The sequence below is a fragment of the Pelmatolapia mariae genome, linkage group LG22, assembly GCF_036321145.2.
Source record: "Pelmatolapia mariae isolate MD_Pm_ZW linkage group LG22, Pm_UMD_F_2, whole genome shotgun sequence".
Lineage (NCBI taxonomy): Eukaryota > Metazoa > Chordata > Actinopteri > Cichliformes > Cichlidae > Pelmatolapia > Pelmatolapia mariae.
In genome coordinates this window covers 823,805-844,970 of record NC_086245.2, presented here as the reverse complement: position 1 = coordinate 844,970, position 21,166 = coordinate 823,805, and the positions used below count along the sequence as shown (strand labels likewise).

The 21,166-nt window shown below is 39.6% G+C and overlaps 1 protein-coding gene across 1 annotated transcript; it reads right to left on the bottom strand.

The window, feature by feature from the left end:
* Positions 1–164: 164 nt before the first annotated feature.
* LOC134619820 (solute carrier family 2, facilitated glucose transporter member 1-like) lies at positions 165–21,112 on the bottom strand. Its single transcript, XM_063465652.1, has 11 exons — positions 20,528–21,112; positions 20,093–20,233; positions 11,853–11,954; positions 10,833–10,993; positions 9,846–10,086; positions 8,676–8,838; positions 7,067–7,254; positions 6,135–6,239; positions 5,947–6,045; positions 5,282–5,485; positions 165–5,159 (listed from the first exon to the last, which is right to left on the bottom strand). The coding sequence occupies exons 2-11, from the start codon at positions 20,102–20,104 to the stop codon at positions 4,836–4,838; spliced, it is 1,599 nt and encodes a 532-aa protein (XP_063321722.1). The 5' UTR covers positions 20,105–20,233; positions 20,528–21,112; the 3' UTR covers positions 165–4,835.
* Positions 21,113–21,166: the final 54 nt, after the last annotated feature.

The window sequence follows — 21,166 nt, the reverse complement described above, 5'->3', positions numbered from 1 at the left end:
TTTTTCTTTTTTGCTTAATAATGTATTGTGCAATCTCAAAAACTCATAAAAACTGTATGTATCAAATATGATACACTACGTGTTAAGAGGATATTATAAACAAAATTTCATGAGTGCTGAAAGAAAGATGGTCACACTGTGTGTAGTTACATGATGAATATTTTATTTAACAACATTATAACTGGTTTGTACAGTACAAACAAAAAAGGCTGGGGTGCATCACTGTTGTTGCACAGAAAAATGTAAAAAAAAAAAAAAAACAAAAACCTAAATCACCAGCTTGGTCTATTTCCATCAAAACATATGATAAATATCACTTGGCTTAGTTTTTGGCTGCCACTCAAAGACAATGCATAAAGATACTGGCTTTTTAAAACGTGTCTAAAATAACACCCAGTCACTGCACTGCATACACAGTACAGATGTAACATTAACTAACCACGGCACGGCCTTCAAGTTTCAGATGAACCTCGTTTATTATTACTGAGTAAACCAGCGAGTTCTTTCTAACATACTGGAAGCAACGGGAAGCTTTCTCACAAAGACACACATTTAATAACAGTGAGAGAGGCACAAACAGAATTACAGTACATGACACTCAAACATCTATTTACACATCAACAACACACAAGTTAGGACCAAACCGACGCCGGAAACACAAACAGAACAAAGATCACAGCAGCCAAAGTGAACTGTTGAGACCTGTTCCTTGGTGATAGATTCATATCTGTGACATTGCATGAATATTACCAGAGCTGCTGGTTTAAAACACAAAAGCTTTGACAGTTTATTGTGAAATTTTTAAGTGTAACAATATGGCTAAAAGTCCTAACCAAACCGAGCAGTGCTAAACACCTCTGAGTGTAATGTGACCAGGCACGTACAGCTGGTGCACAGTAAAGAGCAGGGACAGCAGTGTTAGTCAGGGTTTGACTCTTACTCACAGGCAGATTGTGTACAATGTGCAAGGGTACTATTTAACCAGTTAACATCCACCAGGTCTCAGGCGATCTGTAAATGATTAGGGCTGGGTTAATATCCACCACATTTCAGGGAGCTTTTGCTTACACCCAAAAAGGAAGCAGAAGAATAGACGAACTACAATGTAACACGGCCACCAGTGATCTGCTGGATGTTAAGAGCCAAAGAAGCAGACTGAGAGATACAGTAATGACAATGTGCACCCCGAACTAAAAAAGGAACCAAACACATAAACGATGGCCAAAGTCAACATATAAATAGAACTCTATTAAAAAATACATATTTACAAATGAGCAATTATACTATCTTTGTACAGTAAGTGGAAGGTTTTGAGGGTTTTGGGTGTGCATAAAGTAGCTGTTGGGAGCAGTGTGAGCCTGGGTCCATATATCTGTTTTAAATCCTTTCAAATACATTTGGGATGCACTGCAGTCAAACCACGGGTTGAATCAGGGTTGAGTTACCCCAAATCATTCAAGTTTTAAAGCCCTGTTGAAGAAGTTTTGCCAGCTTTAACAAACAACATTCACTTTTCCACCACCGTTAGAATCAGAGGAAACACGTTCTAAGTATACAAAACAGCTGTGAAAATACAGGTAATTTTGAATATTAGATACTGCACAGTGCTGTTATAATTTTACGGCAGGAAACTGTTGTTGTAGATTATAGTAGGAACACTGTAAAATAACAGATTCATGCTTGCAAATATTAACTGGAATATTGTTACAGTGTTGTCTTGAAGGTTGCAAAAATCCAATCTTTCCACATCAAAAGCAAGCTGTACGTTTTTTTAAACTCCATTTTAAACATTTTGCTCCACTTGTTTCTCAACTCCAGCCCCGTGACCTCAATGCTGAGAGCAGTGAACTCAAATCTTGGAGGTATCCTGTATCACAAAAGGGAAAGCCAACAGGGCAGGCTGTGTAATAGAAAGAACTTTAAATATCAGACTCAGTGTTAGTGCCATTGAAGCTGCGTGTGACTAAACAGGGTCGAGAGACTAAACACGACACTGAACACCACCGGCGAGGAGGAGCGTACCGCACCCCTCCCTCAATGCAAGCACAGTACATCACCCACAAATACAGCAATACACAACAAAGTCATGACTGCACAAACAATCCCCTCAATGCAAGAAATATTCATCTCAATAAATCTCTCAAGTTCAACAGGTCTGCAAAGTTATATATTCCCACCATTTAAATGAGGCAGGTAGCATTGAAAGAAGTCTTGTCCAGACAAATATTCTTCCAGTGTACAATAATTACAATAAATTCATAAATAAATACATAAATCAATAAATATATCCTCGCTGTGCAGCATGAGTGAAAATAGCTTTTTTCAAGAAACTACAGGAATTCACGCAGTCACGACAGAATGTATAAAATATACTTTGTGTCACACATGTGTACACCACACACACTGTACACTGTTTGGAATACATAAATCTGTAATGGCTGATGGTGCTACTCTTCAGACAAAGCATCACAATGTTGGCAGGATCTGGACCCAAGCACGTAAAGCCAGACACACACCACACAGATGTGGTCTCATTTCTACAAATCGTGGTTGTTAATGTTCATTTTATTATTTGGGAATCACTATTAATGTATGAAATACACAGGACTGATTGTTGCTTATTTAGTCATTTAGCATTACAGCTTTTGTAAGAATAAACCATTTTATATTCTTACAGTATTGCGTCAAAGGTTCGTTTTAGTGCATTTGGGCCATTCGAAGGATTTTTAAAGCATTTGAAGACATTCTTCATGTCACGTTAACAAATCTGATGCACGTATGGGAAAAATTAGCAGACATGAGGGAAGATGAAGTTCATTTTGACCTGAAGGATGAAATAATTTAATGCACTTTCTCAGAGCGAGCTGAGATGCGCTGGAGGTTACGTAACCTCGGTTCTCTGAGTGTTCCCGTAATCAAACAACAGAAAAACTCCAGGATTCGGAGCACATATGTAATAAAGTCTGCTGGGAAAAAAAAGGTTTTGCCCTCCAATCACTGGGTCCTGCATCCAGACCAGCTGCTTCCAGATGTTTTTTTTGTTTTGTTTTTTTTTGTAGAATTAAAGCCCCAGTCAGTCCTTTGCAATTTCTGTATATAAATAAAAACAAAATCACATACAATTTCATTTCAGAATGAAAAGACAATACAAAAAAATGTCCACTATGTCATTTTGAAAGACAAAAAAAGTCAAAACTAATTTTTCCCTTTGTGAAAAAAAGTATAATTTAAAATAAAAGCCCATGAACCATCACAGACAGCTGTGTCACCCGTTATCTATACAGTATTAGCACTTCCCCCTTTAATTGTCTCTGCCCATTCTCAGCTCACATAGAGTTTAGGATTAAGATTGTACAATAAATGCACATTTGATGCCACTTTTATCTATTCTAACATCAGCTCTGACAGATATAAGTGTTCTGCAGGTAAATATAGTTTAGATTATTCTGTAGGTTAGACATAAAGCGCTATTGTGCTCAATGACTTCTACGTTGCTGATTTTGGCTCTATTGCTTGCGTTGCCGCTTCTCTGGTTAACAAGGTGCATTAATGCATCTAAATCTCTGAGCTACATTTTAGGTGATGGAGGCAGAGCTTATTGCAAACTCTGTGTCACCCCTTGGGGCAAATCTGGAAAGCACTACAGCTCTTTGTTTGTTTTCTAACTATATACTCTATACAAAAATCAGTTTCTAAGGTTATAAATACTATGATAATTTTCCCTTTAACAAAACAATATACATTGCACGCTACCCCACCGTAATCTACGTGTGTAAAATAATTGAAAGGGTTTTTGTTTGCAGGGCACAGTCCTAAAAATAATAATTCTTTCTATATATTCAGTGTCTATATAAACATTATATAGAATAATTATAACTTTAAATTCTCTGGTGAAGGGGACATTTTTTGGAGTAAATTTGGGATTCATCACCAACTACATCAACTCTAAGATCAAAGATGAAGCAGAACACCTCTGCAATTGCCAGTTATTACCGAGGGTGGCGCCAAACTCCAACTAAGCAAAGGCATACTAGATTACAGCTTTGACCATCTTATTAGCTTTCAGAATTTCTACAGTTAGCGTGACCTGTGCGGCTGTTAAATCCCCACCGTGAAGAGCCGATTTCAGGTTGTGTGTTCACCATTTCTTTGGCTTTGCTCTTCAAAGCTCTCTGTGAGCACTTAATCAAATGCTGAAAGCAGAAACTGCAATTATCCTTTCAGACCTGTGATTTGAGAACGCTTCCATATACAAAATTGCAACAAATAACATACGAACTACAGCTAAAATATACACTGCACTATACTGCCCACTACAACACATGTCTAATATTTTAAACAGAAGTGTGTCAGTTTAAAAAAATGTGGGTCATTGTTATTCTAACACCACTCAGGCCTGAACTCAAACATTATGTTTAAGGAGACACCTATACACGTTCATAAAAGCGTCATCCTTTCACCTTGACTGTTACCCCGCGCCTGCTTCAATTTTGTTTTACAGTGTGTCATCCTGAGACACACTGCCGTGTTGAAAAAGAGTCACACTGTCAATGAGTGCAGTTGAATTCCTAGGAATGTATCTGTTTCTTTTCAAAGGAAGAGAGGATTTAAAAGAAGGAAGTGTGAGAACGTTCAGAAAAACAAGAAGTCCAAAGTGCGATGATGAGAGCAGAAAGTAGGACCTTTCAAACGTCCAAACCCATGAACTCGTAACGCTATTGTTATCTAAGCCTGCTATAAAATAAGCTAACTTCTTTAGTTCCAATTTAGAGTATGTCTAAAATTGCTGTGGCTCTTCCTTCGTTTATAACCTCTCTTATCCATTAAAACCTCATCTACACCTGCTGTACTTGCTCTCCTGTGCTGCCCTGTTTAGCTTCAAGAGGTGTAGTCTCAGCCACCGGAGATGGAGCTGCTGCTGGTGCCTCCACCAGTGGGACCTTCTCCTTCACAGGAGAGGCAGGAAGCGTCACAGCAGTGCTGGCACTGGCAGGAGGATCCTCGGTGGAAGAGGAAGGAGGAGGTGCAGCACTGCTGAAGCCACGAGCAATCTCGTCGAAGGTCTTGCCTTTGGTCTCGGGGACTTTGATGAATGTGAAGATGAAAAAGACGATCAGTAAGCCGGTGAAGATGAGGAACACCCACGGGCCCAACCACCCCTGAGGAGAGGAGAGAGCAGAGTCAGAATTATCTGTAGCAAAATAAATAAGAATCACAAATTCAGTCAATCAATAATCTACAGCAAAATAAACCACAAAAAAAAAGATCACCTCTCCCTTACCTGAAGTGTGGGGAAGCTCATTCCAACCAGGAAGTTAGCCGTCCAATTACAGCAGCCGGCCAAAGCCATGGCTGCCGGGCGGGGCCCCTGGGAGAACAGCTCGGCCACAATGAACCATGGGATTGGACCGGGGCCCAGCTCAAACATAGCCACAAAAAGCATGACAGCCAAGATGGCCACGTAGCTCATACCAGGGATTTTATCCTGCACAGACAGAAAGAGAATGAACTACTACTGCACGCTTACTGACTGACAGGAACAGAAAGATTAGCTTATCTAACAGTTAGTGAGAGCATGCAATGGTGAATTATTTGCTTTTCAGTGAAACTAAGTATATTTATTTGCTCCTTAATTATTTATTATTTTGTTTTTAAAATTTTTTCTACGTTTCCACATCTTTATACAAACCACTGACTGAAAATGGCAAGGGACAAAAATACAGAAAAAAGTAATAATATTAAATAGAATAATTAACCAATTAATTGCTTTTAAATATATAAATGCTATCTGAAATAACTGATGGAAATACTGCATCGGCCATTCAATATAGCAACAAAACTAAACAGCTGATGTCGCATTTACTTTTGTTTTGGCTGTGGAGAGAATCAATCACATCTTTGTTCTTACTCCGTCTCCGTATTGCTCTCTGACGTCACTGAACTCACCAGCAGGAGGGACACAGTCATAAGCAGACCGCTAACCGCCATCCCACCCAGTCCCAGGAGGTGCAGAGTCCTGCGCCCTGCTTTCTCCACTAGGAACAACTGTAGGACAGGGACATTGTGAGTGACGTGCTTCCCAGCGCACACAAACGCATACCAAGATGAAAAAGACACACGGCGGCGTCACTCACAGAAACAATGGTGAAGACGGTGTTGACGACGCCGGCTCCGATGGTGGCGTAAATCGGCTTCTGCACACCGGCTGAGGAAAAGATCCCAGTGGAGTAATAAAACACCTGAGGGAGGTAGAGAGGATGGAAGTGAGAATATGAGGGATGTAATATTACCTCATTTATAACAGTATCAAAATAAATAATGCATATTTTATTTTCCCGCTGACCTCCATCTTTTATAAACCAATTTTTCTATAGGATCCTTCTGGGAGCTGCCAACAGTGAGAATATAACAGCCCAACCTACCCAACATCCAGGAATAATAGCTACACCCAGTTTTATAGCATGACGTTGCTTATAAGACATTTTTTAGTCAAATAACAACCTTTAGAGGCCTTTTATCCAATATTTTTTTTCTCAAATTAACTAAAAGATCCAGACATGTAATAACAAATGCTCAGAGCGCTAAACTGCCCTCCATCTCTGACTCTGACCAGTGGTTTGAGGGATACCTTCTAGCACTGCTGTTATTTTTATTTTTATTACTTATATTTATCAGTTTTATTATATAGATTTTTTTTAAATGAAGGGCACAGGAAGAGCTAAAAATAAACATTAAACTTCCATCCATCCATCCAAGTCAGGGCCACCAGGGAGGCTGGAACCCATCCCAGCACCCCGGCTCTCATGGGGCAAGAGGCAGGGTGCACCCTGGACAGGTTGTCAGTCTGTCGCAGGTTGCACAGAGGCAGGCAATCACTCTTGTTTACATTCACACAACAGCCAAATTCACCAATTAGTTTAATGCCATGGATGTCTATGGAAGGAAGTCAGAGTATCCGAAGAAATCCCACACAGGGATAGGGAGAACAAGCTTCTTTCTGTGAGCTGACAGCACTAACCACCGCAAAGCTGCACCAAAAACAGACAATAAAACCCATTAAACTTACAGCGTTAATTCCTGACAGCTGCTGGGAGAGCTGCAGCATGATGGCGATGAAGAGGGGCTGTCGGTACGCTGCCGTGCGGAACAGTTCAGCGATGGTTACTTTCTTCTCCTTGGCCATCTTGGCGCTCTCCTCCTTCATCTCCTGCAGATCTTTGCTCACATCCTCAGAGCCACGCAGACGCACAAGCACTGCGGACAGAACAGAGACAAGTTATGTTCACCTTTACACATGCAAAAGACAAAAAAACAAAACAGCAACAACAAGAAGATGTAGACATTCAAGAGTAACATGCTGGAACGACAACTTACAGCTATCGGACAGAATTCACCACAGTTCATATGCAGATTAATTTTCATGGATGTTTATCACACATCAAACTCAGGACAGGCTCCTGCAATCCATGAACTGCATTTTAAAATGAGCTATAATCTTATAATGGCCACCAGCGGGCGCTGCACAGCAGGATTCACACAGGCTGAGTTCAAAGTCTTTTCCGACATAATGTCAGAGTTTGTTTATTTAAAAAAGACAATCTGCATATTTATTCCGTCACAAAAGATTGTGAGTTATAGCAGCTTTGTTTATCGTAACCTTTATTCATAACATCAGGACACATTGCTAAATTTTGCTTTCTGTAGAGAATCTGCAGTCACTAAACGGTCACAGTAACTGTGTTTGTTTATCTTATGGAGGCATGAAGGAGAAGTGGGTCAGGGCCTCAGAGTCAAACCAAACAGGCCACATGTTGAACAGATGCCAAAACCTTCTGTCTGTTCAAGGACTCCTCTGATCAGGCTCGACCTTCCTCCTGACTCCGCTGATCCCACCTCTGTGTATCTGTAACGAATCTCTCTCCTTCTCACTGCTTCTGTCGCTGTAATGCTGCAATGCTGTAGTAACTGCTGAGTCGTTCCATGAAGACACTGTGTTAGTCAATGGGACCATCTCAAGGTGGTCTTTAGCAGTAATGCTGGTGCTAATAGAATACATATTATAGTGTTATAGGTGCCGTGGGGATAGAGACAATAAACCTAACAACAGTGAGTGCAGTAGCTCTTTGACAGCAGTGGTGATATAACAACAGCTCCACGAGTGACTGAAGTTACATTTCTATTGGTGGTAGTTTAATTTAGTTTATTGAAATCCCTATTATCCCCATTAGTAGCAGTTATACAGTAATAGTGGCATTTACATCCAAAGACTATACTTGGTATGTGTTGTACTTCATATATTTTAAGGTAAAGCGATTAATTTATTAGTAGACAGTTCCTTTGCTCTTATTTTGAAAGGTCAGTCACTGCTAATGAGGTAGCTCTTGCTAGCTCAGCGTGTTGTAATGGTTTTGAATATAAGTTTGCTAACTCCAGTCTCTTTTCTTCTACTGCAGCTTCCATTCTGCTCTGGGCTTCTACTGTGAGGTGGTGCGCCATTCTAATCAGAAGCTAAAAAAAGGTGGTGCTACTGTGACCTCACTGAGACTTCAGAGGAGAGAGAGAAACACCACCACCAGGTGCAATCCAAGATGTTGGAGTCCATCCATGCACAGCAGCGGGAAAAGCAGTAATGTTGGGTGTCATTGCAGTAGATTTATAGACGTATTATTGTGTACCGTTGCGTGCCTCCTCTTCCTGTTTGAGGTTGATGAGCAGGAAGCGGGGGCTCTCAGGACAGAAAGGCAGCAGGATGCATTGCAGGACAGCGGGGGCCACAGTCAGGGCCAGCAGCAGAGGCCACAGGTTGTCTGAACCCAGCAGAGCTTCCAGACCAAAGATCTAGACATCAGGGGACACAGAAAAAGGGTAAAACTGATAAAAACAATAAAACTCAATCAGTTTTAATGCTCACTGTGTATCCTATCCTCCTCTTGTAGATACTACCCAGCCAATTTTGTAGTAAGACAAGACTAAAGAATATCTTGTTTTAAATTCATGCATAACTTTCATATTTCACGGCCTCACAGTTCCTCCACCCCCAACTGGTCACGGCAGGTGGCCACCCCTTCCTGACCCTGGTTCTCCTGAAGGTTTCTCCCTGTTAAAAGGGAGTTTTTCCTTCCCGCTGTCACCAAGGGGCTTCCTCATAGTGGGCCATCTAATTGTTGGGGTTTTCGCTGATTTATTGTAGGCTCTTTACCTTACAATATAAAGCACCTTGAGGTAACTGTTGTTGTAAATTTGGCGTAATATAAATAAAATTGAACTGAAGTAGAATCACAGTAGTGATCACTTTGGGCTGCTTTTGATCTTTGCTTTGTCACGTCGGCTTTTTTTCATTTGTAAAAACTAAAAGAAAGATGGTTTGTCCTCATTAGGAATGACATTTGTCTTAGCGTGTGGGACTGTATCCTAAGGTTTCTGTTGTTAACTTGTAATTAAGTTAACTTTAACTTTTTGGAAAAGTGTAATGCATTGTAATGCATTTCTTTTCTTGAGTAACAACCACAGCGATGATAATTATCCATATTAATTAAAAATGAATTAACTCCTATAACTCAAAGACTTCTTGATACAAGGTTTAGCTCAGATGCCCGAAATGAACCTAATATACATGTCTTCTGAGCTTTGACTTAATAAACTTTCAATTCAATTACATTTGATTTACATAGCACCAATTTACAAGGTCACCTCAAGGCACTTAATGTTGTAAAGTAAAACCCCTGCAGCATTAAACAATCAGATCCGTGTAAAGCTTACTCCAGCAAATTACATTAATTTCCTAAAGCAGTCAAGCCGATTTAGTCACACATCTCTAGTATGAAGTTTTTAGTAGGGCTGCTGACCTGAGCGATCAGGATGCCCACAACAACGCCGAGCTGGTGCAGAGTGCCGAAAGCTCCGCGGAGCGGCGTTGGTGACACCTCGCCAACATACATGGGAGTCAGGCCAGTAAAAAGGCCACAGAAAAGGCCGATGACCAGACGCCCAGCGATCACCATCTCGTAGGAGGAACACATGGTGGAGAAGCCCATAAGGAGGCCGCCGATCACTGCCAGAGAGTTCACCAGGATCATGGAGCGACGCCTGAGGATGAGGAGGTTGAGGAAAGAATATGAATGTTAATGATTAAAAACTAATTAAAAACAAAAAAATGTACAAAAAAACCTCCACAACTTGATGCTAAAACTTTTGACAGAGAAAAACTAACATTTTCAACCAAACTCCAGGGAGGAAAATTAAAGCTAATGTAGAAGTCCCAAAGACTGAAACTCCTGGAATGACGTCTCAAGGCTGGTTCCAAAAGTATCCATAGATTTCCATGTTAAAAGGCTTAACTTTAGACGAAAAGAGGCTTTAAATAAAAACAAAAAACAGTTTAAATACAGTTTAGGTTATATGGACACCATCTTTTCATTTTGTTAGCCAACACTAGCATTAGCTGTGTGTTAACTTCCCAGTAACTTCACATGGTGACCGGCAGCAGACTCACCACAAATAAACAATTTAGAAGGAAATGGAGAAATAAAGAAATAAAACAACTCTGGGGAACGTTAGAGCAGAGCAGTGAACTCAGGACACACACGCTTCATGAGATCCATTAACAGTAATGGGCTGTGACGGTTCAGCTGTACCAAACAGGAAATGCACAGAGCCAATGTAGTGAAAAACACTGCTGTGACTTAATGTCCACAAAACTGCTCTAAAAGTAAAAACATGAGTTCTTATAGAGAGGCTGTAACTAAAAGTTTTTTTGGCTAAAGATGGTGAAAGAAAATAAATCTTGCATGTTACCTATAATATTACACAACAGGATGAAGAAGGTTTCGTACCTGCCAAACCGGTTAGCTATGACACCAACACTAAAGGAGCCCACCATGCCGCCCACACTGAAGACGGAAACAGCAACGCTCCAGACAATGGTGCAAACACCAGGGTCGATGTCCTCATTATATCGCTTATACCAGGTTACGTTGAAGAAAGATTTGAGTTTCTGTAGGCAGAGATGGATGCACAGACAGAGGATGAGAAAACAGTTAGATCAATTCACAGAACTGGCCAGACAGAAGAATAGACAGAACATTATGGTATTTGGTATTTTATGTGTTCAATAAACAAAAAATAACTATATTTAAAACAAAGATAAAGTTAGAAAGGGAGAAAAGTGGGTAAATGGAGAGATCTGTTTCAACCAAAACAACTTTTTCAAAGAGGTTATTTTTGTTGTATATTCTTTCACATTAATAAAGCACTGACTTTTATCTCTTAGTTAAGTAAAATAAAAATCCCCCCCAAATTAACACAAACATTTTATAATTTAAGCCTTAATATAATTCTGATGTAAATTTGCTTCTCTGAAAACAAGCAAAATTAACCCTTTAAAGCCAAGCGTATCATATTTGATACATGTGTTTTTGTGAGTTTTTGAGACTTCTACATATTCAGTGTGACATTTTTTCACCCTCAAAAATGATATAAATTGCATGACACATTTTAATGACTAAATTGCAAATATATGTCTAATGTAGCAAATGTGATACAAATTAAAACTCATATATGCAAATTAAGATTTGATATATTTTTATATATTTTGTCTAAAGGTTCAACAAACACTCCATTATCAAGTTTTCTGGCAGTTATTTCATGGTTCAGGTTTTAAAGGGTTAAGAACCCCGATCTTAAAATGCAGTGATGTGAGCACCACAGTTCCTCTGTTATCTTGTGGTTTATGTTCAACCCACCTCGGCTGTAATGCTTGAGAAATCAGATATTTGTATTTGCAATCTTTACAATAACTTATATCTCCTATAGTATGAAGCCTACATCACATTAGATTGCTAATATTCACCAACCATCTCTGGAGCATTGATGACTCCTGTGTTGTAACCAAACTGCAGAGAGCCGATGACGGCGGTGGCGAGGGAGAACAGGAGATAACCTGTGACCTGCTTGTCCTGGAGGGAGAAAGAAGGGGAATGAAAGGAGGAAGAGGAGAAGGGAGAAGAAGAGGTATGACAAAGATATTGAATATGAAATTTGATATCATAATGGGATTTTAAATTATTGCAGGAGGCAGAGAGATGCAATAAAACGTAGAAGCTGACGCCAGACAGGTCAGAGATGCAGCGTCACACGAGCAGTGATAGCAGGAATCAAACGGTGAAGTCACTCGGGCTGCACGTAGAAGCACTCACATGTAGGGACACACACTTACTCATCATCTTTGTACTCTAATAAACATACCTGATACTACCACATATCACTGCTATTTATTCTTCAGAGCGAGTTCTTCAGGTTAAAGGCAAATAGAAAAATCATGAAAAGATATACTCAAAACAATAATACACAAAAAACTCAAGTGCCTCCTGGGTAGAGCCACGGCTCTGTGATCAGATGTTTTCCTGCTTGTGTTTGTCCTTCCTGAAGATAATCAACTGAATGCAGATGAAATTCAATCCTGAAGCCGTCCATCTGCTCCTGCAACAGAACCGGGCCTCATAACACAATCTATTCATCTATTTAATGAAATTAGGGTGTGCGATAAAGGAGCCATCACTGTTGTTATTGCGATCAGATGTTCGTAAGCTGCAGTAACGCTGATAAGAAATGATGACGAAGCTTATCAGGGTGGGTTTGCTCTTTAAGTATCATGCTTCTGTTATTGCTTTTATTGCTTTTATTTCTAAACTGAAATAATGGTTTAATTAAGATTCACTTTTGCCACATTACCCTTATCTCAAAGATATATAGCATTCTTTCTTTTGCATTATTTGATTAGTTGTGTTCCATAAACCCAGACTTCAAAGGTCTGAAGCTAGTCCGCTACTCCTGGTTCTTTTTCCAAGCCTAGAAGGGCATCCAGCGTAAAACCTAATCAAATATGTCGATCCCTCTGCTGTGGTGACCCACTCAGCAGCTGAATGTATTTTTTGAGTGATGATTCTACACGTGCAACTTTTGTCCCCATTATCATCAAAATTTAAGTTATAGCTTGCTCACTATTCATTTAGGTAAGCACTTAAAAATAACTGCCTGGAGGCATTTTCAGGTTGACTGACAAGAGTTGCTTCTGGAAGGACTTTGGTACAACCAGGTGCAGGATATTTGTTCTGGTTGAAATGTTAGATTCAATATTTGTGAGTCTGCTATATTTAGAGTGCAGATTGCCCTTCACTTTTCTTCATTGCCTTCTGTACAGTGCAATGACATTAAAATCATAATTGAAATACATTTAATATAATAAGCTTGCTATGGATTATGCTAAATCAACAGCACAATAAAGTGTGCAGGAAATAAAATCCCTGTAGCTTTTTCTCTCTCCCTCTGATTGGTCGTGTTTAACCAACACCCCTGAGACAAAAACAATCCTGAGAAGTGCAGTGTATGCTAATATTATGTGACCTCGCCGTGATATTGTTGTACCAAGGGCAGTGTATCACCTGAGGCCCATCGACATCTCTATGCGGCCTCAGAAACAGCAGCCAGTTCCGCCCCGTCAGCAGTGGGTCTCCTTATTACCGGCTGCATGCTGAATTACTAACATCAGCAGAAACAAAGACACAGTGGCCCAATTTCTGCTGCTGTGACCCAGTTTGACCTGAATCTCATGACTAGGATCAATTCCTCAAACATAAGTATAGAGTTCTTTGATAAAGTCGACCTTCATTGACCCTTGATTGTTAACAGGAGGTATTAAAACAACAGTGCCATCATGAAAACTGTATTTTGAGATCCATGATAAGTAACTGTGATCTGTATATGAGTCTACTGGGAGTGTAATGTAAAGAATATAAAGTGAGAGTGATGTGAGCTCACTTGCTGGAATGTGTTAATAATCTGGCAGCAGCATTTTGTGTTGTCTGGAGATGTGAAAAGATAATTGATCTAAGTCAAGAAACAAGCTATTACAATAATCTAATCACAAAGGCACAAATGCAGGAACTCCAGTTCCACCAAAGAGACCACATGTTGCAATTTAGAAATGTTCCTCAAATGGGAAAAAAAGGAATGAAACACTGATTTTACATGCAAGTCAAAACCAAGAGAGGCATCAAATATAACACCAAGATTTCAGACACTGTGACTGAACAATAGGATGTAAGAGTTTGACTGATATTAGAATATAAACCAGGAGGGGCTATGACCATGGCCTCAGTTTTGTTGGTGTGTAAGACAAGGTGATTGTTAGACTGTCAATCACTGATATGGGTTAAACATTGTAGTAAGCTTATATATATATAGCCTTTGCAGGTGTTGACACTTGGACCTTTGAATGTCATCAGCATATAATTGGAACAAAAAAGAAAATTCAGAAAAAGATTTAATGATGACAGCTAAGGGAAGGAAGTAGAAAAATGTAATGGGCCTAGGACTGAACCTTGTGGAACCCCACAGGTTAGAGAAGCAGTGTTAGAGTAGAACTAAGAGAGGTAGAACATAAGAGAAAACTCCCATCCAATACATAAGAAAAAAACTGTTAAATGAGCCTAATTACTATTTCTATTGTTACAACGCCGTTACCGTTACTAACAAGAAAATGCAATGCGGTCGCGTTACTATTTTTCAACAAACAGACGGTTGAAGCTGTGTTCAGCTTACCGCATCTTATATGGTGTTTTTTCCTGAATAGTTTGGTCACGTTTACTGTCTAAGGACAGCGATAGCAAGCACTCTCTGCTTATGAGCAAAAAACCCCCAAAAAACAATAAAAAACCAAAACAAAAATCAGCCCTTTCGTGTTGGTGGAAAAATGCACCATGTCGACCAATCAAAAAATGATATGGCAACATGACATTTGTTTGTTTAGGAAGAGGGGGAGTTTTAGGAGTGACGGTGAGAGAGAGAGAGAGAGAGAGAGAGAAAGAAATACTGCAGAAAAAGAGAGAGAGCGAGTTTTGAGATGTGAAATATTTGTGACGTTTAGCGTGTTTGGAGTGTGTAGTTAATGTGTTGTCTTGTGTAGTTAGTATGTAGTGTTGTGGATAGTTTTGTGTTGTGTGTCAGAACAATGAGGCGACTGCTGTCTCCAGGTAGAAACAGGAGTGATACACCTGCTGCTGTCAGACCTGCAGGTATCAGGCTGTGATGTTCTCCTTTATAGTGGACAGAAATTATTTTTTTGGAGTGGTACAAATAATTTGTGTGGCATCTTATTGAATGCAGAACAGCTGATTGTTCTGTAAATAGTTTGAAATGGTTATTAAAAAAAGGAGTAAAAGGTAAATGGCTGCAAATAACTTTGTTGTTTGCAAAACTTGTGCATATGATTTTAAAATTGACAATTTGTATTTGCATTTAAAGTTATGAAATATGATTCAGTAAACATGTTTGTGGTTGTTACAGTAAAAAATATAACTTTTTCTACTGGGATTTTATGTTTTTTGTCTGATTTTAGATCAATTGTGTTAATACAGTATGTCAAAATGAAAACATAGCTGTAAATTCAGACACTTGAGGTTGTGCTGAAAAGAATGACACCAAACAAGGCAAATAAACAGTTTTTTGAAATGTAGAGGTACAATCAAAAGTAGTAAAACATGGCCAATTATGCCCTGGACCCCAGAGGGTTAAACAGTTTATTTTTAAAGTAACACAATAGTTACTTTTCAAGTAATTAATTACTTTTAGAATATTGTAACTCAGTTACTAACTCAGTTACTTTTTTGAAGAAGTAACTATAATTAATTACTTTTTCAAAGTAACTTACCCAACACTGGTCAAGAGTATCAAAGACTGCACTTTGATCAAGTAAAACAATTAAAAAAGAATTGCCTGAATCAGAATAGATTATTAAAAAGACGAGTCTCAGTGGAGTGCTGCTTTTAAAAACCAGACTGAAAAGGGTCAAAGATATGTATATTGCATGACAGGGATGTGAATGTACAGGATGGGCCATTTATATGGATACACCGTAATAAAATGGGAATGGTTGGTGATATTAAAGTCCTGTTTGTGGCACATTAGTATATGTGAGGGGGCAAACTCCTCAAGATGGGTGGTGACCATGGTGGCCATTTAGAAGTCGTTGAAACCAAGCACACCATTGTTTTTCTTGTGACATTACCAATAAGTTTGATGTGTCACATGACCCTCTTCCTATTGAAAAAACAAAAGTTGTATCCACTTCTAAATGGCCACCATGGTCACCACCCATCTTGAGGAGTTTGCCCCCTCACATATACTAATGTGCCACAAACAGGACTTTAATATCACCAACCATTCCCATGTTATTACGGTGTATCCATATAAATGGCCCACCCTGTACTTAAAACAACTGGTACCCTCATTTTTATTTCTTGAGATTAAATAAATCATAAAGTGCACTCTTTGGATATAAGGACTATTTTGCTTCTCCCGTCCTTAAGGATTTGTGTAAAATATAAAAATAATCAATAATCCTCTGAGACACCACAGACTAAAAGCCTCAACATCTCTCTGGGTGTGTCTGCTAATGGACATAAGAGAATTTGTCTGTATTTAATGGATGTTATGACATAAACAATCACCAAAAAAGATTATCTTTAAACTGCAATTAAAATTTTGAAAACTAGAAAATATCTGCAAACATGTGGCTGCCAAACAGTGGTGCTGCATGTTAAACCTGTGGAGTAAGGACCTTCAAGTGTTCATTTATTATTATTAGGCTCATATGACCTCAAAATCAACATAGAGGTTGTATGACTCAACTGACTGATGAAGAAGAAGAAGAGAAGAAGAAATCAGTGGCTTGCACCAACTACAAGGGCAGAGGGGTCAACCTAAACACTGTAACTGCTGTAAGGTGAGAAGATGGAGCTGTTTTACACAATTGTTACATAGTTACTGAAGGCTGTAATAAGTTTCTGTAAAAAAAAGAGTCAGAATTTGTGAATGCAACCCTTCTCACGTGTCTGAAATCATCAGCATCAGTTCAGCTGAAAGTTAATTAACCGAGACACAGAAAAAAGGCCTCCAGCATGACGTAGGAACAAAATGAAATTCAGAGTGTCTTAGCTGCTCTCCCATATCCTATGACACACACACACACACACACACACTCATTTCTTTCTACATTTGACCTCAGTTTCACCTTTGTCTTCCTCTCCGTCATCCTTTTCATCCTTTTTTTTTGTCAAGTCACAGTGACTCAGTAGAATTCATCAGTCACCTGACAGCACCCAAAATATCTCAAATAGCGATCAATAAGAAGGTTAAATGTCTGTACAGCTACATTTCAGCTACACTTTGACATCTGTGATCCAGAGGATTGTAAACTGTCCATCTACTGAATCTGGGGGACAAATTCTTTCTTCTAACTGCCGAAGCTCTTCTTGATTTTATGAATGAAACACTTTATGATTATATTTTGAATTATGAAGGTATATCCAACTGGATTTCAAGCATTTTATTCACATTACTGCAAACATTTGAAGGACTTAATGTTCCTTTTAAGAGAACCTGTTTCATGCAAGGGCATGTCCAGGAAAAGGAGAGGGTGGTGCCAGCAGATTGGACCTTAATGTTGTTCCAATCCCACTGGACTGGACTATTCCATCTGCAACATTTAAGTGATGTAATCATTACTTAATCAATAATTATGGTCCACTAATATGCCACTTTGTCTGTGATTATTTGTGATGAGTACTTTTACTTAATTACTTCAAGTACATTTTGATGCGAAAAACACTCTTAGAAAAGCACTCTTAGACTACTCAGGTAGAAGTTAGATTTTTACTTAAGTAAACAACCTAAATCTTCTTTTACTACTTTGCAAATGACTCAATCAATATAAAACAATTAGCTTAATAATAGGACTCCTGCAGAGTTCCATATTTCATTTAATACCATTTGATTTAGTGCACATGTCTGTGCCTAAGCCTGGAAATTAAGATTTTCTAAACCAGTTTTCTACACTGTATAGTTCTGATAATATACTCTTCCAAGTCATTATTCTTGGTCTCCCACGTCTTAAAAAACCCCCTGGAAACACCTCTGGTTTCATGCAGACAAATGTAATAATCAACCTCCTAAAAACACTCTAAACAGGAGAAGGACAAACTTGGTAGTAGCCTGTTGCACCAAACACATTTGCTGAACAGATGCTGTGTTACTATGGCAACCTGCCTCATGATAACAGCATCAGATCACACTGTTCTAGTGTGCATAAATCCTCCCTGATACACCAGAACACAGATTTAACAAACAGATATTTCTGTGTCTACATATTGAAACATTTATACAACCTACATGTCATTCTAGGACAACAACTGTGTGTATCAGATGATCACATGACGCATACATTAGACCTCTGTGCTCATACTGCATCTTTTTTCTTTTAACACAAAGTGTGTGCATTTAAACCTCCACCCCTTATTCCACCCTTCTGTCCATCCATCCAAGAACGCCCACAGCTCCCCCTCCTCCCACCTCCTCTTTCCTTCATCTCCATGGCAACAACCTGGAGGTGACACGTTTATTGACAGAGGCTGAAAGTAACCACTGTGCAGCAAACATGCGGCAGCGTCTCATTCACTAAAGTATCACTAATCCACAGCAGCGCTGCATGGAGGTGTGCGTGCATGCGTGCACACACACACACACAGATACGATGAGTGCATCTGACCTACATCTGCACTCAGCCAACCAGCTCATAGTCTTTGAAGACTGAATTGTTGAAGGTAACCAGGAAGCAGGGTTAATGTATTGATCTGTTCATTATGAAAGACTCAGGCTCTTCTGTGAGGGGAGGGTCTCACAGGTGTCAGGTGGTGTACTGACAAGCAGATTCATAATTTGCAAGAACAGAGGAGGGTGGGGCAGAAGGAGGCCATCTGAGCAAGGCTATAATTGCTTCAGTGTGTAAGGTGAGTCATAAATATCTGAGTCACTAAACATTTACAGACAAACAAATCCTGTGAAATTGGACGTTGTACTGGTGACAGTATTCACCACCAAATATCTGATGTCTTTTGTATCACCTACAGAAACAATTAAAAGTTTTTTTTTCACTGTATATTTTTAGGAAACAATTCCCCCTTTTGTTTTAAGACATTTCCTTGTTAAATTACAATAACCTACAACCATATCAGCCATTATTAAATCAGCACTATTATTAAATTGCTGTAACTGTAATCTTTGAGAGAAGTTTCTTAATAAAAAAGATTTTTAATATTCCTAGCGTAATCTGCACAGTTTATAACTGTAAACATGTAATTGCATGTACCTTAATACTGTACAAAATTACTTTTAATTAATTGCTGGAAATTAATCTTTCCTCATTTTTTTTTCATGTGAAGATTTCAGATTACATTTAGAACAAAAAGTAGTTTTTTGAGTCAAATAAAGATGGAAACACGAGCTAAACTACTGGGAACCTGATGTTCTTCATATGTCACATACTTTCCACCATAGCATTGATTTTTGGGATGAAATAGAAATTGCTTTCTTATTTTTGTGTCAAATGTAATGCCGTGCTTTGTAACTAGAAAGCAAATCTTAAAGCTTCATTTATACTGCAAAAGGTTTCAACAAAATTTATTTAGCTTCAAACTGACGTCTACTATGAAGGTTGTGTATCTCTGACAACCTGTTAGACTGTGACAACCAGAAAATATGTAAAAGTATCTGAATTTGAGGCAATTTATAGTTATGTTAACCTTTGGAAGCATATTTTCTTGTCCTCTCACCTTACATTTCTAATCTCTCTCTCATTAACCTAAAACAAGCATACAGTAATAAAACTGAAAGTATAAAGTAGAATGAAATATGCACAAAATCAGACACTGCTACTGAAATTACAGATAATACCAGAATGCACAAACATACACATGGTATTCCTCTGGTGCACATTTGACACCCATCTGCAGAGCTCTTGCATGACTCAGAGAGCTCTCATGGCGCACATACTGGCTTATACCACCCACACAGCTTCGCTTACACTCTAACTTTATATAGAAAAAAAAAATAAAGTATTAAAAATAAATCCTTTAGTTGCAGTGACTATTCATCTGTTTTTCATCCAGTTCATTAAATGCAAACTGGAGCAGTAGGCCTGTTTCGTCTCTCTCTCTCTGAATGTGGGTCACACAGAATAAAGAATATTAAAATCTCTTGCCTGACTCTCCATCTTTTCAAGTTTTTCTGGGCGATCACCGGGCAAATTTTAGGATTTCCAAACTGCAGGATGGAGTCTGGAGCTGGGAGCTTCAGGCGGTGTTTAAAAGGCTTCGCAGGACCCGCCCGTCGGTGCTGAAAACTGCAGGAAAAGGAGGAAAACCTCATTAGGCGCTGTCCGTGGTACCAAACCGACTCCATCAGGGAGGACACGACTACTCTCCCCTCATTTCCCATCAGAAACCGATCTCAAGTTATCAGTACCATGCTGCTATAATGCAGGTTTAAATGGAAAGAAAAAGTACTTGAAATAATAAAGTTAACCTCTTTGTACTAGCATGGCCTAATGCCGGTCAAAGTGGAGGTGCAGTAGATTATTCTCACCCCCCAAAGACCCTTAACCCGTACACAAAGCGGACAAATAAAGGGTTCTCACCTGTCGTGACTGCCAGTCCGGACACAGGAGCTGCAGCGGTCGCTTTTTGCGGCAGTGCCTCCCTTCTTTTCTCATATAGGCTATGCATACGGGAGCTGCGAGGGGAACCGCACGTAACCGCACGTAACCGCACGTAGTTGTAGTTTGTTTGAGGCCAGCCTATGAGAAATGAGGACGCAGGGAAGCCGTGAATGTGGCCGCGCCCCCTCAGAGTTTGACGTGCAGGATCTCATGACTCCTGCGCATCATCACCGCATCCCGTGAGGCGAGGCGGCGTCTATGTCCTATTATGGTTACAGCCTTATTTCGGTTAGTTGGTCAGCTCAGTTAACGAAAAGACTAGGCGCATGCGCGAGTGTGGTGGGGGATGATAATGGTGAACCCTTCTAGACGGCTTCCCATGATGCCTCTCGCTGGCGACCTTGACAGAAGCCACTGGACGACTGATGCTGCAGATGCTGATGCGAGGCGGGCAGTTGCCAGGGCAACAGGTCATGCAGTGCGGCACACAGGATATTTCAGCTGCAGAAACAACGCTGTCACTTTTGCACACTCACGAACATCCTCTCAGAATTTGTGAAGCACGAGCAGAGAAAAGCCATCAGTATGAGCTGGTGCTGAAATCACGCACGCACTGCA

Coding starts and splice junctions, on each gene's coding strand:
- LOC134619820 (XM_063465652.1), bottom strand. Junction 7,255..8,675: donor GGAAGAGGAGGCACGCAACG/GTACACAATAAT, acceptor TTCTGTCCGCAG/TGCTTGTGCGTCTGCGTGGC. Junction 6,240..7,066: donor AGCTGTCAGGAATTAACGCT/GTAAGTTTAATG, acceptor TACCTCCCTCAG/GTGTTTTATTACTCCACTGG.